The sequence below is a fragment of the Rhamphochromis longiceps genome, linkage group LG8, assembly GCF_057381845.1.
Source record: "Rhamphochromis longiceps isolate RC_006_pf linkage group LG8, R_longiceps_female_GT1.1, whole genome shotgun sequence".
NCBI lineage: Eukaryota > Metazoa > Chordata > Actinopteri > Cichliformes > Cichlidae > Rhamphochromis > Rhamphochromis longiceps.
Window position 1 is genome coordinate 18,083,212 of NC_140564.1, and position 24,435 is coordinate 18,107,646.

The 24,435-nt window shown below is 39.2% G+C and overlaps 1 protein-coding gene and 1 long non-coding RNA gene across 4 annotated transcripts; both read right to left on the reverse strand.

Annotated features, from left to right (window-relative positions):
* Nucleotides 1–85: 85 nt before the first annotated feature.
* On the reverse strand, nt 86–24,367 carry LOC146663446 (myosin-binding protein C, fast-type-like). Of its 3 annotated transcripts, XM_085416222.1 has the most exons (30): nt 24,220–24,367; nt 20,784–20,798; nt 18,929–18,949; nt 17,710–17,733; nt 10,880–10,948; nt 10,624–10,772; nt 10,406–10,523; nt 10,246–10,294; nt 9,999–10,055; nt 9,714–9,886; nt 9,401–9,533; nt 8,744–8,868; nt 8,499–8,604; nt 6,700–6,866; nt 6,189–6,354; nt 5,970–6,076; nt 5,844–5,873; nt 5,596–5,738; nt 4,207–4,366; nt 3,966–4,070; nt 3,692–3,880; nt 3,446–3,580; nt 3,161–3,328; nt 2,913–3,001; nt 2,438–2,633; nt 2,192–2,331; nt 1,134–1,293; nt 603–739; nt 329–515; nt 86–134 (listed from the first exon to the last, which is right to left on the reverse strand). In XM_085416222.1, exons 1-30 carry the CDS (start codon nt 24,239–24,241, stop codon nt 112–114), a joined length of 3,363 nt encoding a protein of 1,120 aa, XP_085272348.1. In that variant the 5' UTR covers nt 24,242–24,367; the 3' UTR covers nt 86–111. The 3 variants fall into 3 exon arrangements, with proteins under 3 accessions (XP_085272348.1, XP_085272349.1, XP_085272350.1); XM_085416223.1 differs by lacking the exon at nt 17,710–17,733; XM_085416224.1 differs by lacking the exons at nt 17,710–17,733; nt 18,929–18,949.
* Nucleotides 12,560–15,539, reverse strand: LOC146663447 (uncharacterized). The gene is made up of 2 exons (XR_014913039.1): nt 14,547–15,539; nt 12,560–14,506 (listed from the first exon to the last, which is right to left on the reverse strand). It is a non-coding gene; the product is annotated as an uncharacterized LOC146663447 (long non-coding RNA).
* Nucleotides 24,368–24,435: the final 68 nt, after the last annotated feature.

Sequence of the window (24,435 nt, forward strand, 5' to 3'; positions counted from 1 at the left end):
TATTTTATTTGATTCAATCTTGACAGTGTGCTCTCCTCATTGTGACGTCCACTGCTTACATTCACTGTTTGGCTCATAATTTGAATTTCATATTCGTTGCTGTCCAGTTTCTCACTTCTCTGGCTCTTTGTAAACTGTGAAAGAACAAGAGAGATAGTGGTTGTCAGCTTTTGTTAGATTGGAGTCCAAGTGTGATGGCAATCATTGTTTTGTTGTAAAGTGTTTAGCAGAACCATCAAGACTCATCCTGTCCTAAAATAACCAAAGTTCCTCCTGTTCCTTCATCTGTCCTCCTCTACCCGCTCAGACGGTTGCCCAGTGTTCTTACCTCGGACATCAAGTGTGCACTCCACTTCATCCTTGCCCAGTTCATTGACAGCCATGCAAGAGTATTTCCCTCCATCGAAGGTGCTGGGCTTTCGAATGTTGAGGGTCAGAACTCCTTGATTGTTCTGCATCAAGTACTTGGGATCCTCCCCAATAATCATCTTGTTCTTCATCCAGACAATCTTAGGCTAAGATTTGAACAAGCTGAGTTAAGAAAGCTAAAGCTAAAACTTCTTGGCTAATTAGTGGACTCAATTTTTAACATGTGCTTTTACCTTAGGAAAGCCTTTGACAGCACAGCTGATAGCAGTGCTGTAACCAGCCACAACACTTCTATCCACCAGCGGCTGAGTAAACTTGGGAGAGCAGCACATGTCTTTCTCCTTGTAGGGCTTTGATTTGAGTTCCAAGCCTTCAGAAGAGGGTGGGAAGTAAATCAGGGAAAAAAGGTTGCAAAAATCAGAAATGAACTGTATGAACTTAAACATGCAGCTCACATGTTTAAAAAGAACAACAAAAATACAACTTTGCCACTAAAAATATAAAGTACTTCTTTGAATTATATGCAGCATGAGTATATGAAATCAAAAGTTTACTTATTTATTAAATAGAAAATCATTAAGGATAATATGGTTGGTATAAACTGAATATACACCAATGAACTAAAGACCAAACACCACTGGAATAAATGGCTTACACTGTACTTATAACTTGGCTAACTCAGATGTATTTAGATGACTTAAAATCAGCATTTTAGGCCTAAATATGTGTTCAACTGCATGTAAATATTGGAAACACTGTCATACCTGTTTTGCCAATCACAGCCGTGTTCTTGCTCATGCGCGGCTCCTCGCTCAGGCCACAGAGATTTTCGCTGTAGATACGGAACATGTATTCGTTGCCCATGACCAGATCCGAAACTGTGCAGTTTGTTCGTCTATTGTGCTCATAAACAGTGAACCATTCCTAGAAAGAGAAAAGAAGTGATAATATTATATTAAACCACAAAATCCCCCACAAATCTAGCATGGAGAACAAACCAAGTGTTGCTAAAGGTAAAAGAAGCAGCATTTGGTAGCTAATGTTAGCAAACCCAAGATTCAGATTTGGCTCCTTCTCTGATGCAAAGACGACAAGAGTAAGCAGGATTGGCCAGAACAAATCAGTGAATCAGATAAATAGCATGTTATTCTGTAATTCTCCATAAAGCATAAATAAATATGCTTTTGTGCGAATGCAGCCAAAGCACACACTTCATCCTGTCAGCTGTGATCTCTCTGCTTTGAATGCATGAAGCAGGTTGGTCAAACAGACTCGCAAGACCTGCAGCTCTTCATAAATCCACTAAGCTATAAACTGTTTATATAAACAGATGTCTGCATAATCTGTAGGCAGGGGCCAAGATTTCTGGTTTGCTTGTATATCACGTTCTGTTGACCAATCACGCTTGAGCAGGCTTTGGCAGCATGCCGATAAAACGGTCTATGTGGAGAACAAAAGAAAGGCCGCATTTGTTAAAAGGTTTTTATTTTAACTTGGAGTTAGGAATAATCCTTGATTGCAAAAGTTAAAAATTAAGTTAAACAGTATATAACAAATAGCTTAAATAAGCAGAATGATATGTAGCACAATAAAATAGAATAGACCATGCCAAAAGAAACTAATCTGAAACCACAGTAGATATAACAAAGTTAAATAAAAACGTGAATAAAGTAAGAAAGCAGTGTCCCTGCAGGTAAAGTGAGTCATGAGCGATGATTCAGAGAGATAACGTCCTGCGTAGTATACAGGTCCTCGCTGGACATCTTGGCAGGTGACTGTGGCGCTGACGAAGACTGAAAACACCCCCATTTCCCTTTCTCACCTTGGTCTTCATGTCTGCCTTCTGGATAGTGTATCCAGAAATATCACAGTTGCCATCATCCTTGGGGGGGTCCCACTCAAGTGCTGCATTGAAGCCCCAGACGTCAGTCGCCTTCACATTCAAAGGTGGCCCAGGCTTGTCTGTTTGGGGTTAAACTTTTATTAGTGTAAGCTTCTAAACTCTGATGAATATTGCATCATCTCGTGTGCCGTTGGGCTAAGTCGTCTAGAGTCCTGGGAGTCATACCAACAATCCTGATGTTAATGCTGGCCCTGTCCTCCATGTTCTCAATCTTCAGAACCAGCTCATATGTTCCAGAGTGCTCTCTCTCTGCTGAGCGAATGAACAGAATGCTGTCCACGTTTGAGTTACGCACGTTGACCATCTTCTCGTCAAGCGGTTTGCCATCCTTGAACCAGTTTGCGACGGGGCGTGGCTTGCCCTGTGGTGCAAAAACATAATCAAGTTTTATGACTTAAAAAATGTAGCTTCAGGTTGTTTTTTTTTCTTCATACTTTCAATACTCAAATTATTAAAACGATGCACAAAACAAAAAAACAAACAAACTAAAAAACTAGGTTTTGTTTTCTAAAGTAAGCTCCTAATTTATTATTCTAATGCTTTTTAGAACATAAGAAAAAAACTAAATTTGGTTCTCACTAAGATATCACTGTTACTGATTGTTATACTGATTAGTGCACAGAAACTCATCCTTTCTAACCTGGAAGGGGATAGTCAGGTTGATCTTCTCTCCCACTTTCCTGATGTACTTTGTTCTCAGGTCACGAGGAAGGCGGATCTTTGGATGTTCTGAAGAAGAAACAGACATCCTGTTTAAACTTCTTATCATAACATGAGTATGAGTATGAGTCTCTGTGGTCAACACAAAGAAAAACTATGCTACACCCAAATGTGCTATTTACATTTATACTTGCTCACTTTATTTGGCTGTGAATCTGACTCACTCACCGACGATCTCACGGATGGTGACGGGCTGTGACATTATAGCAGGAGGACTGCGCCCGGCAATGTTTACTGCCACCACCCTAAAGTTGATCTTCTCTCCCACCGGGAGGCCGCGCACCACAAATCCCTGTCTCTCGCACAGCTCCTGGTTTGCCACCACCCACTCAGTGTCTACGTTAAAAGAAAACTTCATGTATTAAATTAAACTAAGTGTGATCTGTGTCTCTTTCTTTTTTTCATTCATTCAGCTGTTTTCATTTATTACACGTAAATATACGGCATTATCACCTCCTTCCTTGCAGTATTCAATAATGTAGCCGTCGAGGCCCCCAGCTCCAATCTTCTCTGGGGCGAGCCACTTCAAGCTGCAAGTGCTGTCTGTCACATCGTGGACTGTCAGACGCGTTGGCTCGCTTGTTGGGGCTGAGGATGACAGGAAAGGAGACTCAAGAGAATCAGTGACTGGCTTCACTGAGCAAAGGAGGGACAGGGAGTTACTGAGAAAGAGGACGTAAGGACGACTGTGAAACGTACCAATAGGCATGAACGGTTTGGAGCTGAGACTTGGCTGAGACATGCCAATGCTGTTGACAGCGAACACCCTCATCTCATACAGAACACCTTCAATCATCCTCTTAGCCTCGTATGTGGTTGATTCGTACACGTCAAAGTTGAGCTTTGTCCATCTGGAAGAGCCTTTCTTCTTCCTCTCCATGAGATAACCTGGTGGAGTAATAATGCAGTTACATGAACAGGTTGAATAATAATTTTGTTTTCCTTAAACAAATTAATATAATGCATGTTCCACCTTTAACTGGTGCACCGCCATCAAATTTAGGAGGGTCCCAAATAATGGAGGCGCAGTCCTCTCCCACTCCTGTGCACTTGATATTCTCAGGGGGGTCGGGCACATCTGATAAAAAGATTGCAGTTTATTTAAATACAACAGAGAAGACAGGTCAAACTGGTATTTGCAAAAAAACATCCCTTTTCTGCTGCCCACTATGAGGGGAAACCAGCTGATGTTATCCTGTAAAACCTTCACTTACCCACAATCTTCAGAAACAGCACAGCCTTGTCCTCTCCGGCAGGGTTGGCGACAGTGATGGAGTAGTTGCCCTCATCGTCTCTCTCCGCCCCCTCTATGACAAAGCAGCTGAGGTCTTTCCTGGACTCCACCCTTACACGTCCTTCAGTGTCTGTGATTGGCTAACACACGATATTAAAGCAGTTAAAACATGCCTAACAATTAGGGTTTACTTGTAACTTAAAGTTGGGCTAATAGAGATTAGAGTAGGGGTATCAAACATAAGGCTTCGGGGCCAGAATAAACCCACTCACATATCTAAACCAGCTGAAGGCAGAATCTTCTGACTGTTCATTGTTTTTTGCACGAGGAAATATTGTGTTGCAAGTCTTTAAGAGTGGATCACATCATGGGAAGGGGCTGTCTGTGAACTGTTAATTTTATCCAAGCCAGAGGTCTGAATCATCCTCTGTTTTACAGCCAAAGACATTACTCAGGGCCTGCAGTACCACACTGAAGTGAGGCGGTTAAGCCAAAGAGCTGTGCCAGTGCTTTTCATAAAGTTACAGCAGTAGTGTTTCTTTGTAATAAGACAGAAGACAGAGCAGGAAAAAACTGAGGCATGGCGCATTTATGAAGCTGCACTTCTTTTTCTGAAGACATCTCAGACTTTTCATCATCTTTTTTGTGGATGGATAGTTCATAAAGTGTGACCATTACAAGAATGTATTGTTTATACTGCAGGGAGATTTATCTTTTTTATTCACTTTTTACTGTCCACTTGTTCTGCCACTTCAGTCTGCTAGTGATGAAATGGTGGCACATGAACTAAAACGAGTGTTAGCTGGTGGCACTTGTGCAAACCAGAAGGGCATGAATGGACCACTTGGACTGAACTTAGGTTGAGTGTAAAATAAGAAGAAGGGAGCTGTCTTAGTATGACACTGATGGCACCTAAGGTCTGCTCATAACTCCACATGTTATCATTAAATTATATTCTAAAAAGTTTTCATTTCCACACATGTCCTATTATTTAAGTTGTCAAGTTATGCAATTAGTTATTAGGAGCAGAACCACGCCTTCTTCAAGCTGTTCGTCTCGTTTACGTGCCCCACCCTCTCTCACCTTTTCAATTCTTTAACTTCTTCACTTCTATTTAGTACATGGGGACTTGCAAGGCCCAGGAGCCGCTGTCAGTCCCTTTTGAGGCTTTCCCAAAACCACAGCTCAATTCATGTCCAAGCCATTCACCTTTACCTACCTAAATGCTGACAAACTGAAAATGAGGCCCAGCTAGTGAACTAAGAATATTTCCTTTACAATTTTATCTCATTTTTAAGTTTGCTAAATCTATATGTCCATATATCTAGTTTAGTTTTAGTTAACTGCAGCTATTTTTTGGAGCCCTTACATTATCTCCTTTGGACCAGACAACAGTTGGAGCTGGCTCGCCAGTGATCTCCACATCCAGACGAAGCTTGTTCCCAGCTACCACGATGATAGTGTTTTGGGAGACCATGTTTCCAGTGGTGTCCAGGTGGATTTTTGGAGGTTCTGGTTAAAATACAGCATTCAAAGAGAGTCATCAATCAAGTAGGCTGTCTTGGGTTTGAACTATAAACAGGATGTTTAATTAAGATGTAAATTACAGGTACCTACCTTGCCTAGGCACATAGTCGATCTTAATTTCTGTTATGAAAGAGAAAAGAGGTGACAGTATTATCCAGGCTGCTGGTGACTAATTTTTCCACAGCAGGACCTTTGTAATTGTTCGGTCTTTCTCACCCAAGAAGTTCAGTTTGGCAGAAAGTGACAGGGCATATCCATCAGGTACAAATGTGTAGTCTCCAGCATCCTCTGGCTTCACATTATCAATGACCAGTCGGTGAAACCTGAGACAAGCAGTGCAAAAGATATCATGTAGTTTTATGGAAACATCTGTGTCAATAAAACCCCCCAACTTTGTTCACATGAAGGCAAAACCGTTTGGTATCGTCTTTTCACCTTCCAATGTGGGTCATTTTGATGCGCTCGCTTGGCAAGACCTCCACGCCATCTTTGTACCACTTTCCTGTGACCTTGTCGTCAGACACTTCACACTTGAACATAGCCTGATCTGTTGCCCTGACTGTCAGATCAGCGATGTCCTGCAACACCTCCAGTTCCTTTTCTGAGGAAGGCCACAAAAGCATAGATCAGGCAGGAGACAGACTGTGTAAGTGTAGCAGGAGAGGAAATAAGGACACCCACTGATCCACTCATCTTGACACCCACTGCCATGAGTTGTTACTTTGTTTTTAAAGAGAGGTGCTGAGCCCTTGGGCCAGCAGTCTTCTGCAGTGAACGTTTAAATGAGAGAAACCCTTGGCTACTGTATATATATTACCTTTTGATACACATGTGTGAATGCTCTAAAAATATTATCATTATTAGCTTGGCTTTTCTAAAAGTTTATGTTTTACTCTCACTCAAAACTAAAATAAAGACGTGAGATTATTATGATTTCATGTGGTACCTTCCACCTCCAGTTCTCCTTTGGTATGACCCCCATTTGTCCAAGCGTGGTACATTCCGATGTCATCCAGTGTAGCTTCATGAATGATAAGTGTGTGCTTCTTTCCATCCTTCTTAAAGCGATATTTTGAATCTTTGTCTTTGTGAATCTCTTGGTCTTCAAAAAACCTGGAAATTAATATAAAACAGATATTTTTTAAAAGTTGTCACTAAAACTCTCTAAAAACAAACTGTAAGGTGAAACCAGCTCTAACTTTACAAGTCACACTGCAAAATGACTTTGGAAATGTATGATTTTAGATTAATCAAGATTTTACAAGATAATATAAATCTAGCTGTGTATACCACGTTTTTAAAAATATAATTAATTTCATTCATTTGCTCTTTGTGCTTTTTATTAGGTTTTTCAAAATGCACCTTTAAATAAGAAGACACAATATTAAATTTAGCGACGCTGTATCAAAATTATCTCAAAAATAAAAACTCCAGTGAAACAAACTGAAATAAACTTCAGAATTTGAGCTTGAAATGCTTTTGTTGACTGACGATGTTCAAAGCCATCTAACTTCCATATCAAAATCTACACATTTGGTTGAATTTGTGACAAAATCTCCTGAATCAAGCAGATCAAATAGCCTCCACACATTTTGACCAGAACCAAGATTTCCTACAATATAGTTTCATCTGATATGAAGATGAGAAGGTCACGTTTCTCTTATGGTTCCAGCGCAGCATTTTAGGTTGAAGTCTGAACTTTGACCGAGTCATTACAACACTTCCTGCTGTTCTTAGAATCATTGTCCTGCTGCATGACCAAATTTGGGCTAAGTCACCTCACATTTGACTTAGGAATACTTTAATATACAGATGAGTTCATGGTCAGCCAGATCATTAACCCTCCACTACCGTGCTTGAGAGTTGGTTTGAGGTGTTTGTGCTGATATGCTGTGTTTAGTTTTTGCCACACACGGCCCCGTGTATTATAGCAAAACATCTACAATTTGGCCTTTGTACAGTGTACATTGTTCCAGAAGTCTTGTAGCTGATTCAGATGCAACTTTTTACACTTAAGCTGTGCTGCCATGTTGTTTTTAGAGGCTTTCCCCTGGCAACCCTTCCAAACAAGCCACACTTGTTCAATCTTACTCTAATCTTATTCTCATTAATCTTATCATTTTAGGTGCTAAAAGAGGCCTGTAGATTCATCTTTTGCAGGTTTGAGTATTGCATGGACTAACTTTGGGGCGACTTTGCTGAGACATTTGCTCCTGGGAAGATTGTGACATTGTGTTAATGTACATCTGAATGCTTCAGATCACCAAACTGCCAAATCTTTTCTTTTATAGCGCTCACACTTGCTGATTGATGACTAATTGATAACTAATCAAGTGTATTGTCCTCTTATGCACGCGGTAATGGTGTTCTTACGTTTTTTGGAGAACTTTATGGAGTCCTGTGAAAACTATTGTTTTCTACATGTGACTTTAAATCAGGGGTGGGCAATTCCAGGCCCCGAGGGCCGGTGTCCTGCAGGTTTTAGATCTCACCTTGGGTCAACACACCTGAATCACATGATTAGTTCATTACCAGGCCTCTGGAGAACTGCAGGAGCTAGTTTAGCCATTTAAATCAGCTGTGTTGGTTCAAGGACACATCTAAAACCGGCAGGGACACCGGCCCTCGAGGCCTGGAGTTGCCCACCCCTGCTTTAAATGCTTTTGTAAAAAGAACAAGTTAAAAAACTTTCAGCATATGTACATAACCTGAATCTTTATTGCTGATAATGTGAATTTCACTCACCACATCACGTGGGCACCCTCTTCCGACACCTCTATCTCAAACTCCACTCTTTCTCCCACAACCACGTGATAGTCATCCATCAGCTTGGTGATAGTCACAGGGGGCTCTGAACACAACAGAGGAAGATTTTACAATTCATGAACCAAGCACTGAAACTTCACTTTTCATGCTTTGGGACAAGACGTGCTGCTTTACTGTATTCTCAGATCGCTACTGTTACCAAACAAGCAGAAGAGAAAGTGCACCTTTGACAAACACCTCTGTGAAACACTTGTCTTCCCCAACCACGCACTCATATGCAGCATCGTCTGCCAGGGTTGCCTTATTTATGGTGAGTGTTCTGACATTGCCGCTCACCTCCATGATATACCTTAAAAAGACAGTGTTTTTTCATCAAAAAGAAAGCACCTCTGAAAGTATTTCCACTACTGTATAGTATCAGATCCTTCCGTTTTAAAATGTGGATTTGAATCAATCTTATGACAGTTGCAGTGGTACATATTTTGTCTAGCAAAGCCAACACATATATTACAGTTTTCTGCCAGGATACAGTATTTTTCCCACATTGGGACATTTAAGGAAACAGAGATCTTTGTCCTGCTTGAGTTTCTGGATTTGGGGCATATGATGTCTTGGCAGTATGACTTGCTTTAACCCACTGGGAGGCCTCTTATGACTGCCTAAAAATAAAACATGTTGATGGCAGCATCGTTTCTGACTGTGTCGCACAGATAATTTTAGCTTGATATTTTTAAGCACTGCCCACCAAGTCAATCTAAGCTTGATGATCTGATGATATGACACACTACTGTTTAATTAAGCCGTACCCTGTACAAAGCACACAAAAAGATGCGTGTGGATAACTGGTGTGTGTGTGTGTGTGTTTATGCTTTTAATCATACTTGGCTGAGGGTTTGATCTCCTGACCATTCTTCAGCCATTTGACCTGAACATTGGGATCCACCACTTCACACCTCAGGGTAATTTTCTTGCCCTTTTCCACTGAGTAGCAAGATTCAAGCTTCTTCAGGAAAGCTGTAGTTGAAAACACACAGAGAAAAACCTTAAATTAACTCATTAACTCACGTATGTCATACCCGCTCAGCCTCATAGTGCCCATCCTCTTGCCTTCTTCTTTCTATCCTTTTCCTCTCAATCATATTTGCAATACTCCTCCACTTCTTCCCCTCCCTTCCGTTAATTGACCCGACTTACCCTCGCTATGTATAACAGGCTCGGCCTTCATTTTTTTCAGACGCTTCAGCATGCCCCTCAGGTCAGTGATGCCATACTCAAAGGCGATTTTCTCATACTCGCTTGGGTGGGCACTCTTAAGCAGTTCCCACACATCTATCTCTGGTTCTACTTTTTCAGGTTTCTTCTTCTTCCTGGCAGAGAAATAAAAGGGGGTTTCTTAACAGGTAGGGCAGAAGAAGCACAAAATACAATGAGGAAATCATACTGTCTCCTCGATAAACAAAACAATGTCAAGATTCTCACTTAGCAGCTTTGAGCAGAGCGCTGAAATCCAGATCTCCCTCATCCTCTCCAGCGTCACTGCATGTACAGAATCAGACTAACTGTAACACACATAATGCATTTTGCCATGGCACAACATTAAGTGTACTATACTGTCAAACCAATGTGCTGTGAGACATGTTCACACATATATACACAGAAAAAAACATTTTAAAAAGTCTATGCATGCATTTTCCACAAGATGAAACACAAACCCCAGAGCACTTACGCTCTCTTGAAGGCAGACAAAATATCTGCCTGCTCGTCCTGATGTGCAGCTGTAATAAGAGAAGTTGCAGAGAACGCACATTATTCCTGGATCAGATCAAAACATCAGTATGTATAGAATCCGTGGCAGCCTTAGCAGGCGCGAGTCTGTTTTCACTCACCCTCAACAGAGATCTCAAAGGTGGAGCTGTCACATTTGTCTTTTGAAGTCACTTCACACCTGTAACCACCAGCGTCTCCAGGGACCACTTTGATGACCTTCATTTCATAAGTATAGATCTTAGGGAGAAAATATTCATTAGTTCTTAGCTATTTCTGAAGGAAGAGGATCGGCCAACACGGTACAAAAAAAATATCTATGTCTCTCTTTGACACACACTTTAGTATTTCTGTCGTAAGTTTCTTTGAACTGCAAATGTTTTCCAGCCTTGCTGCCAAGGTCCAGCCACTTGCCCTTCAACCATTTCATGGTGGGTTTTCTTGTCAGGTTGGTGGAGTCGACCTTGGCTATGAAAGTGACATCCGTTCCTGCCATTCACAAGCAACAGTTAATTCACATGACATTATATACTCAGATTGCATATTACGGATTACTGGAGACAGCAATAACACAAGCATTCATTTGTGTATCTAACCTGCGACAGCGACTACATTATCCGGCGGTTTCTCCACAAAGAGCCCAGTGAGCTCAGTAGACTGAGGCTCTGAAAAGAAGGAGTAAAAAAGATTTGTTAAATCAGTAAATCATTAAAATCTGGAGCCCATTTTTATAGATTCATTTAAGACGTGCTGCAAAATAACATACAACAAAAAATAATGTTCAAAATGCCAAAATGCAAGAGACACGGTGAATGGTTTGGATATATCTTTGCTTATACGGAGGATCTAAAGTACATATAAAACACATACAGTATAAGTCACATTGTTTCTGAACAATGATACTTCCATGCACGATGGGGGCACTTTTTGGACACTTGCTTGCTGATAGAGCAAGCTCAGTAACAGCAGATGAAGTGTCCTGCTTGTTCAGGCAAGCAAAACGTACAGAAATACACAATCACTATATAAAAATCTGAAACTATTAACAAATGCACCTGGTGTCCTTTATGCATCAGCTTTTTTCTACCATCATCCAAGATTTGGCATTCAAGGTGCTACTCTATAAACAATGCACACTTGTAATTGGCATTAGGTTCTTTTGTTGCGTCCTACTCTACAGTGCAGCTCTCTGCTTTGTTTTCTGACAGGGAAAATAAATGTGCCTAATAAATTCAGTTTACTAAACAATCACAGCCAAGACTTGGCTTGGAAGCCATGAGAAGCTACTCAGGAATACAATCTCCTCTTTGAGCATGACCAACACATAGCTGGCACACATCTGAATTTCATCACGTTTTCACGCATTGCATTGTCACAGTCCTGCACTGTGCTTTCACATCGTCCTCATTCTCCCTCCAGTGCAGGGTCTGCTACAAAAAACAATTATCCCACTTTCACATTTGAAAGTATAACACTTCTAAGTTATACTGTACCATAAGTTTGTATAAACTCAAGGTAAGTAAACAACAGTTACACAATGATTATTTTAGAGTCATTGCATCGAAACAACACACAGTAAAATGCAACGATTCTCTCATAATGATAAGATCATGATCTCAGTAGTCATGATCTGAGCTTCAAATAATCAGTTTAATCATCAAACATCGAATCTAATATTTGAAATTATCTTGATTACTTCTGCTGGACTGATTTCCAAGGCTGCAATCAAATCAGATACTTTACCCCACACAGAGCAACAACAGAACACCCCATGCTGCCTGAATAACAACACCCCCCCTCCCCCCCCACAAATATTACACAAAAATCCCAAGCCAGCACTGAGTTTAATTCACATTCAAACTGCTTAGTATTTACAAAAAAAAAAAAAAAAAAAAGCTCAAGTGTTTATGGGAAAAAAGGTAGATCAGAATCCAGGTGTGGGTTACAGCGGTCAACTGAGAAGAAGTGATGTCCAGTCAAGTGGCACAGAAAGCACATGCTAAGGTTTTATCTATTAGGACATTATTATATAATAATAATTATAAATAACACAGTCCATATCAGGTTCTTAAATTATTTAAATACAACTAATGACATATTATAGTGTCCCACAATTTGTTAATTAAATAAATAATAATTTAAAAAGGCATTTTAACTTACTTTTTTGTAAAAAGTAAGTTAAAAAGCAGAAGCAATTTGTTAAGCGCCACCTTAGTGCTTCTATGGGAATTAAGATGGTAAGTAGCAACCAGGTGTTGTTGATCAAATGCGCTTGGTTAAATGTGAATAAATGTTGAATGCAAAAATTAAAAGAACTTGAATTTATAATTTATATACTGCTTTTAAATAGAATCAAACGACAACATTAATCTCACATACTTCACCAAATAAATCATTGAGGTGTGATTTAGATTTAACTTAAAAATCTATTTTTATATCCTGTTCTTATAAGTTATAAATCTAATACGTAGTATAAACTTAGTATAAATTTTGTTGCAATAAATTCAGCCAAGGGAATGTTGGATTCCAATACTTTTTTTTTAATTGGCAGTAACTTTTTTGCAGACATCCATTACTAGTATGAGAGCCCCGAAACAAACTGCAGTTGGCCAAGTGATGATAATCCCCCCACACATTATACCCCTGTGAGCATGGCTTTAAACAGCCTTGGTATGATAAGCACTTCCCACACAGAAATTGACTCTTAAGAGATACATTAAAGGCAAACTCAACTCAGAGGAGTGGAATAAACTTTCTGTAGCCAGGACAGGGGATCAAAGAAACGGCAGACCTGAAAATATTTTAAAAATCTATAAATCTATATTTAAAATGTGGACTGTATACAAAAGATATTTGACCCCCCTGATGATTCTTTGAAATTAAATTTAAATGCCCTGAGTAATTACTGCATGACTAAATCAGTGCACAAACTCAGCCATATGCCACAGTGTTGAGTCAATGATGTTGTTCAGCCTGATGTATTAATAACATTGATCTTTGAAAAAAAAAAAAGACTTCTCAGATCTGACTTAATGAGGATGAAAAATATATTTTTTAGTGACATTATGTTGAATTATTAAGATAAATTAGTCTAGAATTTGATATAGACATCATAGCTTCTACATTAGGCTGATTTTGGTACATTTCTTCAGATTCCCTCTGTTTCTATCTTCATCCTGGCTGCGTTTGTCTGTATTGCTAACCAGAATGGTGTGGCTTGGTGGATTCGTGGTGGACGATGGTGATGATGAGAAACTGTACTCCCAGTGTTGGGGTGAAATATGGCCGACAGCTTAAGATCAGTGGTTCTTATGTTTCCCTTTGAAGGTTTTGCACATGTTCAAGGTTTTTTTGTCTTTGTTTCATGCTCCAGTTTTTCCCACTCACACTCTACCACTAAGCTTACCCTTTCTTCTCTTATATATGTGCCATGCTGAGCTGTGTCTGGATCATCTGCAGTACAATGTACCTTTCCTCCCTCTAGGCAAATGTTGTCACAGCAGGAGTAGCTTGCTGAGTTCCACATTCAGCGATGGGCATTCATGACATCAGAGGAGATGCACACTTATGAATGGTAGGAAAGGAAAAAGCTGTGGTCATACATCCACCGCTGGCCACATTTGACAGGAAATTTATAGAGGTGCCCAATTTATTATTCATGACCTCATATTGACTCTCTAGCCCACTTTTTGCTTGGCAGGCCACTACTTTCTGGTATGATTCAGCACAGCAACCAGCCTTCCCTACATGGCTGCCTTGTTGTGAGGACACAAAACAGTCTTGACACGTTTGATAGAGTCTGTGACTTCTCATCTTTCCTTTGCATACCTCCACGTCCATCATCTGTGTATTTCCAACAGTCCAAAAAAGAAACACTTTGGCAATCGTCCTGGTAATACTGGCATCGCTCCCAAGGTCCAGTCTGCCAGTCTTAACTCCAAACATATTCCTAACATATGACAACATACACCGCAGGAAAGAGTTTACATTTCTCAGTTGCCACTAATGCTGCACCTTACCTCATACTAAGAACACATAGATGTTCAAATTGGAAAAGGAAAACCCTTATAAGTGCTGTGTTTCCCTGTTAAGCACAGCAAGTCTTGGACATTTTGCACACGTCTGAAAAAGTACACCAAGGAATTAGCACCCTTCAGCTCCCTGGGGCCTTCACCCTTCCAGAACCATTCCATGCAATCTCCATCTAGTTCATAGGTGTCAAACTCTGGCCCGCGGGCCAAATTTGGCCCGCAGCCTAATTACATTTGGCCCGCGAAGCCATACCAAATTACTATTAGAGCTGGCCTACTGGTATTATACAGCTAATATATATATCGTTTAGTATTAAGCTTTGCTTGTTCCATATTCAGTTTTTCAGCAAAACTTGTTTGAGTCCATAAGAAAAGATTCATTCTTATACCTGGAGGAAGATTTTGTTTTTCAATAAATATTAGCGTTAGCCCGCGACTTTGTTCCAGTTTTGAATTTTGGCCCACTGTGTATTTGAGTTTGACACCCCTGATCTAGTTAGTCAAAATAGAGCAGACGTTCAACTGATCACTCTGGCATCACTAAGGCAGATGGGGACAGCTTTGTATCAAGAGCTCTTAAATTTTTCTTGTAAAACCTGAGCTGCAGCGCTGTAGCAACACTTTTAGATTTAGCCTTTATGACACTTTAACGAAGTTTAGTTAGTCAAACATCTCAGATCCTTTGAGCTGACAAGACATGAGCCTATATGCAGATCACATGCTCTCTGGAGGAACTGCGTTTGATAATGTCTTGGATGACCTCACTACCTGACCTCTCCTTGCAGTTTCCTAATACAGCATGATGTTAAATTTGAGAAGCAACCATAAAAAGTGTCATAACATCAGATGACACTTGGCACGTTAACAGCAACAGCTGCTATTGTGCCCCAATGAGTGCCGCACACGAACCACAGCTGTGTTTCTACTCTCATTGTTTAAATTGCCTGAGGGACAGAAGCACAAGAGGGTTGGTATCATAGGTCACAGATGGAGAGACAATAATTTTCACATGGAGAAACAAATTCTAAATTGCTGAAAGAACATAAACAAAATAATTTGTCTGTGAGTTGTCTGGTAGCATCAGTGGATACCACCAGTAGGGGACAGAAATGGATGAATGACATAAGAACGCTGTCACACACTAGGATGCCTACAGTGTTTTCTCTTTCTGAAGCTGCTACTGAGATAGATACACAGACAAGCCATCTTTAAAAACACTGGGAGAAAAAGTGAATAACATGATTATCTCTGTACACTCCCACCTATCAAGAGATTAGATATGTTAGGCACCAAATGATCTGACATATCAGGATGACATACTGCTGGCAGAGAAGAAAAGAGAAAATAAAAAGGAGCCAAGCTGACTGGGTTTCAACATATCCAATATGACAGCATTCTGGGATCCAGTCGTGGGTTGCCAAACAAAGTGTAACCAATGACTTCAGGAGAAGGACAACCTTCTAGCACCCAAGGTTCACTTACAGAGTGAAGGTTGGACCATGCAGTTAGACACAACGTGCCCTTTAAGGTGATGGATGATGCACAAATATTTGTGCCTGTCACTCCCATCTAGTGTGATGGGGTGAATTTAAACTTTTCCTAACCTTAACCAAATAGTTACCTAAAGATAAATATGTGGCATTTAGTGCCTAAACCTAATAAGTGAGTCAAAGTGAAAAGTGTGTGAAAAACAGAAAAAACCACGAGCAACCATCTGTTTGTCTGGGTTTCTCTCGGGAAGACAAGTTAGAATCCTGCACCATGGGAAATAGCTAAGCCCGTGGCGATAGTGTGACGCTCTGGGCAATGTTCTGATGAGAAAATGTGTCATTCGTGTACATGTTTGACTCGTATCACATATCCCGTCAATCGACATTGTTGCAGACAAAGTAGAACAAGTTATGGTAATGTTATTACCTGACAGAAGTGGCAAACCTTCAGGCAAACATTGCATACAGCAGAACGTTCAAATTTGTTCATGAATTAAACATTGGAGTTTTGAGTGTTAACTCCATAGTTCCCAGTTTGATTAAACATCTGTGGGATGAACCCAGAAAACAAGTCAAAACTATGAAGACCCTACCTCACACTTTACTACTATACCTGACAGGAGCAAGGTATTCAAGTGCCTTCAGGATCTCTGAAGGTAACTGAATCCGTCCTGCTAAGTCTATCCCATGACAGGTCGGAGGAAACTGTACAATATTAGGTTATTGTTTTAAAACTTGTGGCTGATAAGCACTGAGAGAAGTAGAATCTCTTTTTATAATCCCCAAGAGGAGCTCTGTGGCATACCACAGAATTTTGGTCAAACAGCTTCATGCACATTTTATGAGGTCTGTAGTGAGTGATACTTTGTCTTGGCAGACAGCAGTCTCATCGCAGACCAAGAACCTTGTGTACAAACAACTTCAATCCAAAGAAGTTTTGTATGCAACCAACTGGTTTTAATAATATATGTTGTAAAACTGAAAAAATAAAAAGCACCACAAAACCTCCAACAATGCAGCTCCCTCTCTAGGCAGTGTTTTCTTTTAGGGGAATATTGTATTTTGATATAAATATTTTGGAGGAGCACATAATGGCTAATAGATATTAATTTGTAAATAATTGGACGTGAATAAAAACAAATATTATACTACAGTATATTTCTAACTTTCTTTAAAGATATAGCACATTTAAAGGCAGCTTGAAAGAAAGGCAGATGTGAAATGTCAAAATGAGGTCAGAGGTCAAATATGACATAATATTTGGATAATAACTATGCTGTAGAATTTTAAACAAACTTAAAGAAAAAAATACATTTTATGAAATTTTTTATCTTAATTGAACTTAAAGAAGAGGTTGGAGGTCAAAGTAAAGCATAGCTCTGTATGGCATAATTATGACTGATCTTCAGATCAAACTATTGATGTTAAAGGAGAGGTCAGAGGTCAAATCTTTACATGATATTTTGTCGACAATACTTTTAAGATTTGTACTTTCCAAGTTATAAGGCTTTTTGTCAATTTTCATCCAGAAATCATAAAGTTTATTTTGAAGGCCTTGGTGGATGTAAGAGAAACATTTGTTGACTGTTAACATGACCCAACTCTACAACCCTACATAGTTTTATCAGAATTGCGTTTACAGACAGAATGAGGCACATGCAAATGCTAGGAAAACAAATAACCTCCAAAAATTTAAAAAAAGCATTAAATCTGTCCAAACTGAAGTAATCAAATGATTTCATCTAATAAACTGGACCCAGGCTCACTAAACGATATATTATGTGACAGTTTGACTAGCACATAATACCGATATTTCACTGATATTAATCTTAACACTCAAACAGATGATTTAGAAAACTATAGTTTCAGCAAACACATCAACATAAAATGCTGCTCTTTTCTTACCATCTCCATCAGTTTCTGTATCTGCTGCAGACAAGGAAGCAAACAAAACTGAAAAAAGCAGCTATGAAGCAAAAATGCTTATTGTTGCACAAAAACCACTTATTGCTGCAACAGAGACCAAGCAACACAGCAACATGGCTGTAACACAAGCACCATGCACTGTCACATTTTTCATTAAAATTCGCTAACATCCAATCCACCTTGAATATGCAAATTCAAATATTTTCCTATTAACACATTCAGAGTTGCTAGGTAGATAAACACATTAACTATGGAATTTTTTAAAAAATAGAAACAGAAACATACTTTTAAATGATGTAAATAACAAAACTGTGCAGTTTTACTCGCTACATGTGTTTCACATGTTTAGCATATAAAGCTTAAGGTTAAAGTCGACCTATTGTGCTCATTACCAGCTTTATTTCAAACTCTTCTAGAGTAGCTCCACATGTTTCATGGTTCAAAACAACCCTCATTCATTTCAAACTAGGCCTTGGTGCAGCCACATTGGTCACCCTCTGTTTGAAGCAGCTCCTCCCTTTTTAACACCTTCCTCCCTTTAAGAAAACTTTCTAATGCTTAACTCATCCTTGCAAGAAGAAGATTTGAAAAGCAGGTGGGAGCTGGTGTGCTCACTACCAGAGCAGTGTATTTCCTTCCTATGACATCATACAGATCTAATAGCAGAGCAGTTTAGAGAGCTCTGCTTACATGTACATATGGTGACCTCGGTATTTGAAACCATGACCATGTACCGAGGCAAAAAGTAAAGCATAGTAGGTCCACTTTAATTTCACACATAACATATACTATAAGGTATATGTATATAAAGTGTATTAAAAAAAGAGCCAGGTAAGAAAAATTATCACAACATGTGAAATGAATAATCCTGTTATTCATGTCATAACAGCACAGCAGTCAGATATGTTACAGTCGGTAACGTATCGCTTAGTTCTGTGAAGAAAAATCTTTGTGAAAAAAAGAAGATTTAGCCCATTTCGAGAATACACAACAAAAAGTTGCGAGGATCACCTGAGACCAACCTACAAACTTGCAACCTGAAGGAATCATGCACATACTGTAATTTTCACACATTATGTCACATATGAACTCATATGTGAGGACATTAAATTGATACCACAGGCATATACATTAAAATATAACACTCAAGGTAAATTTAGTGCCTCCATGTCAGTTCATTCCCACGATTCTGCCTTACCTCCATCTTCAGCAGGTGCATCTAAGGAAAATGAAGGGACATTAACTTGGAGTTCCAATATACACTAGAAATAGTTACTACGTGCAGTGAAAAAGAATGTCTTTGTACATTAGACAGACACTGGGGCACCTACACATTACACCTACAGGGCATGGAAGCTCCTGGTGCGCAGTTTTTATGCTGATGTTCATGGCAGAGGAGATTTGGAGCTCGGGAGCTACTGAGAGCTATGGAAACTTTCATGCACAATCTCAGAACTCGGTGACCCTACTCGACCCGACTTTGCAATAATACTATTTACAGTTGATCATGGTTTATCCAGGAGGTAAGAAATGTCCTTCCTAGGTCCTTGATTTTATACTTCATTATATAATGTATGTGCTTTTGTGTCGTGACCCTGAATTACATAAAAGGAAGGAAAGGAATGGCTGGATGAATGGATATACTTTAGTCCTTATAGTGTATTATTCCCTGACACTAATAGACCACCACATCTTCTTCAGGATGTGGCAGAGGGAAAATGAATAATGGTTAAGTAACTAATAACAACAAATGTTGAGACCTGGAAAATGTTATATTTGGAAACGCTGCAAATGTAACAAAACCAAAAACTCACAAAAACTCATACAGTGCATGCCTGCAGTGAAATGCAAACCAAAGGTCACAGTGAGAACTCAGAGTCTACAGATGTGGAAAATGCATCCAGTTGCAGTCAGTCAATGAACTATGTTAAAATCCTCAAAGACAGCTTGTCCTGTCTGCTTCACACACACAGTTCATTTCTGTACAATCCAAAACTATTCATATTAACAAAGAAAAGAACAGTTGTTCTGAAAAGGAAAAGCAAAAGAAGGAGTAAAGACGATGATTATTTCTAATTAGAATGGTTATGAATATAAACAAACAAGCATGTTGCTTTGACATACACTGCATTCATGTACAGATAACATGGTGTAATTTCCTTGATTTTACATAATCACAGTGTAATATTAAAGTGTCTGCTTGTAGTTAGCTCTGGTGATGAGATGTGATAGGCCAGCTAAAAAACGCAAACACACTAAATGGGAGTGGCACAACAATTTCATTATTCCATTCAGCAGTTTCCTGTTGTCTCATGATGTGATTGAATTTTAGGCCTGTCTTCTTGACTCAGTAATTGCTCAACTCATTATCTAGCAATAGCAAAACCATTTGTTCTGTATTCATCAGGTAATTAGTTTTACAGATTAGTTAAAATGCATTTTTCAACACTCAGTTCAACTCAAACCCACTCTGTGTCACTTATCAACAATGCACAAATCCTCAAAAGTCTCAAAAAAAGAAGCAAAGAAAGTCATTGTCCTTCTTCTTCTTCTTCATCGGCCTCCACTGGGGCTACAATTAGTGGATGTTTGTTGGACATAGAAAAATAAAAAATAAAACCATGACAGTCCCATAGGAAAACTAACATTAGAGACACATGGCCACACTAAAATATGGCTTGTGGAAACCAAAGCACTTCTGCCAGAGCTCTTTCTGTATGGCTACATAATTTGAAGACATTGGTTAAACAACAATTTCATAATGCATTTCATAAAATATTCTCAAACACTATAAGATAAAAATAGAGACCACACAGTCGCATGTAGGCATGCAGGAATAAAATGAAGATGCTCACTCGCTTGATAAAAAGTTTATGAATAAATAATATCAGTGGACACTGATTGCACGCCATTATAAGCTGAAGCCTGCCTCTGTCTGATACATGCAGTTGACATGATATATGAGTGAAAAGTGAAAATGTGAGAGCTATAATCATGTCACCATGTGATAATGTAAGACACGCAAAAGGTCAGTTGTGGAGCAGTTTACTTACCCACCGCTGGTTTCTCTGAAAAACACAAAAAGGGGAAAAGGGTTAGAAAAATATATTCAGAAGTTATAGAAATGTACTGTGATCTGTTACATTTAAGAATCCTTTATCTGTTTTCAAAGGATCCTTCCTCTCAGGGAAAACGATATCTTTAGTAGACTTACTGTTTTGCATCTTTAATAACACCTAGTCTGACGATGGTTAAAGGTCCTGTTTGTCTGAGGGTAATGGCTTTCTACAAAATGATGACGTTTACCATGTATCTTATTTATTAGTGAAGCTACTAATCCCAGAATGTAAATTTTAAATATGGCATACAGTAAGAAGATACATTTTACATACAAAGTAGCCACTTTTTAAAAAGTAGCTTTAACAATCACATCCAATGTGATTGTTAAAGCCTAAATATGGTAAAAGCAACTTGTCAATGGAAATAGAGGCTTATAATACACCCGACTTCCACAGTGTCTTGCTGGGGGTCACTGGAGTAGCTGCTAAAGGCCAGGGATGGTATCTTATGACCTCCCTGAAGTCATACCATATTCTCTTAGCTACACAAAGTTTCCTTGAATAGCCACTCCAACTTGACCTGGTGTGGTTTACTGTCCACATGTTGTAAATTTCTGGATAAAACAGGTGTTGTGACAGAAAATATAATCATGATTTATTGTGTTTCTCTTTTTAAAAGATCTTAAATGTGTAGAATACAATACTAATACATGCCTGCATGCCTCATAACAACATTATATTTAATGCTACAACTGCATTATCTCATATGACATTGTTCTAACAAAAGGAAAAAATGAGACAGCTTGATAATTTTTTTTCAGTAGCTAGCCTTACTATACTCACGGACATCTTACTTTGAAGGAATTGATTTCTGGGGCCTGGAAATTGAACAGCTAGCTGTGGAATGCCACTGTATTACTTTCAGAGGGAATTTTCCCGTCACTGCTGCTGCTATTTGAATTCAGTTTGGATCAATGCACTGCTTGGATTCCTCCATCAGCTGATGCAGAAGTCGTCCAAATGACTGTGGTGAATGGTTATGGATAATAAATGGATAACCCGGACGTTTCCCTGCACCAGGCAGTCAAACACGTTCTCTGATGTCTTGCTTCAGCACTGCTGCCAGGAAAGATAAAAAAAAAAACCTTTCTTGCCTCATGCCACAATATCTGCATGTGCTTGCTAAATTTTGACGATTAAGCTGCTTATTGTGTTATATATGCAGTTAATGAAAGCTCTGCCACTCAGTGAGGAAGTGACAGTGGTTTCTAGTGGTGGTACTTTATTATATGGATTATGAAATCACAGATTTTGCCATCAAGAGTGACTTAAAGACAAATGTATTCATTCGCCAAGTGGACATTAATCATTTCATCATTTTAAGTTGAGGTTTTTGAACCCTTTTGAAGATAAACAGCGCAGAGGGATTGGAGAAACTTCACAGAGCAGTTTTGATTCAGCTTGTGCTCATCGTGTTTCATCAGGACACAGCGATGACAGGAATTATGACCGTGGATCATACCATTGCTTCCAACCACTGACTAGAAAACTGTCACACACTTGACTGACTGCTCTGGAGCAGTGCCACATTAAAGAGGGCATCAGACCTGAAGACCAAGAAGGAACTCTTTAGGTGAAAATGACAGATTACATAATGATTTATCTCAGCCGGGACTCCAAAACTGTTAGGCAAAACCCGATACGTCAGGGTGTGTGAAACTCTATGAAAGTAGAAAAGGTCAGGGCTTACTGCAGAGTATTTTCAGCTGTTAGTTGAGGGTGTGATCTGAGTGCTGTTAAGTGAAGTAGCACAGAAAATCTTTGAACTAATGTGGAAATGTGAAAGGTAATTCAGTTTGTGGGTAAATAGTGGTGTTGCACGCTAGGTACAAAATGTCACCAAAATTCTTTTCAACAAGAGTATTAGTTGAGAAAGTATTTAAAAAATATATTCCGTCAAATATTTCCTAGAAGCACCAAGCACAGCTTAAAAACGAAAAAGTGCCAGGTTATCTGATCTTTGTATTTGAAGCTTTGCAGTTAAGTTTGGCTTGGAATGACAGAGCAGTGGGTGGTGCAGGCAGAGTATGCAAAGTGGAATCATATTCATAACACTTTGGCTCTATATGGTGAATAACAGCAGTGCCTGGTTAGGTTTCTGGGATAAAAATAAAAGGGCCATGATTAGATCTTTAAAAGGATTAGGGCAAGGACAGATGCTGGGAAACAGAATCAAATATTACACAGTCGAATTAAGAATAATGTGTGAACAACTCCAGCAAAGCCTATGACTTTCACTATCACAATGTGGTCAGCGGGAGACCCCTTGGGGGAAAGGGTTTGGGAGGCTCAACACCCGTCAGCACAATCTTGCCCTACAAAACTCGGCTATCCCAAGAGATCTATCAGGGCAACTGAGACTGTCTGCAACCTGAGCCTGCTATCAGCTTAGTCGGTTGATTTAAGGTGATACTGAATGGGTCAATGTGGAAGATAGTAGTGAAGGTCAACAGGCAATTATATATGAGAAGGCATGATGCAATCAAGGATGTCAAATCCCTATCCTATTGGGCATTACATAATCCAAAATGCAGATTATCATATATAATAGCAACAACAGTTTTTTACCCTGAATGCTGCATTGAAAACAAGTACTGTGTATATGTTCTATGAAGTGAGTCAGCTACAGTGACACAAGCTGACCTTCATATAGGACTCACGTAAAGCTCCAGCAGTATTTGCTTATGGAGCTGCTGCAGCTGGAAGCTTGCCAGTTCAGCCAACAAGAAAGCAATCTGTGCTCCGATGTCATAAAGATATTCAGTCTAGTGATGTAATAACAACTGGCTACGTCATTATTTACTCCGTCTCAAATCTTCTTTATGGACAGATAACAAGAAAGCAGACAGGTGAAATGGGAATATCCTTGACAAATGCGTAGTATCAATAGTGAATTATTTCATTTATCAATAAAAAATGATGGCTATTTTCCATCATATTTTGTATCAATCGCTTTGTAATATATATAACATTAATACCAAAGCCACTTTCACCTCATTTAAGTTTGGTCATCTGCTTGTATTTTCTGCCATAACAGCAGACATGCTGCACAAAATACTACAAAACCATCTTTCATAGTACTCTTGTTTGTTTTTCACAACCTATAGGATATGTGTAGTGTAAATAAATACGCATATATTATTTTTTTAAATAAAATTTCTCAGTTTTAGTGCACTATGTAATGATTATATATTTAACACTGAAAAAATGAAAACAAAATATAGGGAACAATTCACATTATCCATTAATTTCTACAACATTCGTGTGAATTTACTGTTATTTATATTTTTCAAGTCAACACACCTCAGTATAATGAAACTCTCTAAACTAATTACAATGAAGTATGATGTTACAAAAAGTATCTGCATACCTTCAGGGACTGGCTCAGGCATGGTTATTCCTGTGTCTTCTGTTTGCTGCTGGAAGACTGAGGGCTTGTGGGGCTTTTTTCCTTTTTATTTCTCCCCTCTCTCTCTTTCTGTTATTCAAAGCTTTCCTGGCACTCAAGTCACCCACGCCCTCCAGTGAGCGAAGAGTTTTGGAGATATGACACCCTTGGGGAGTTCAAAAAGAGACGCACCCTGAG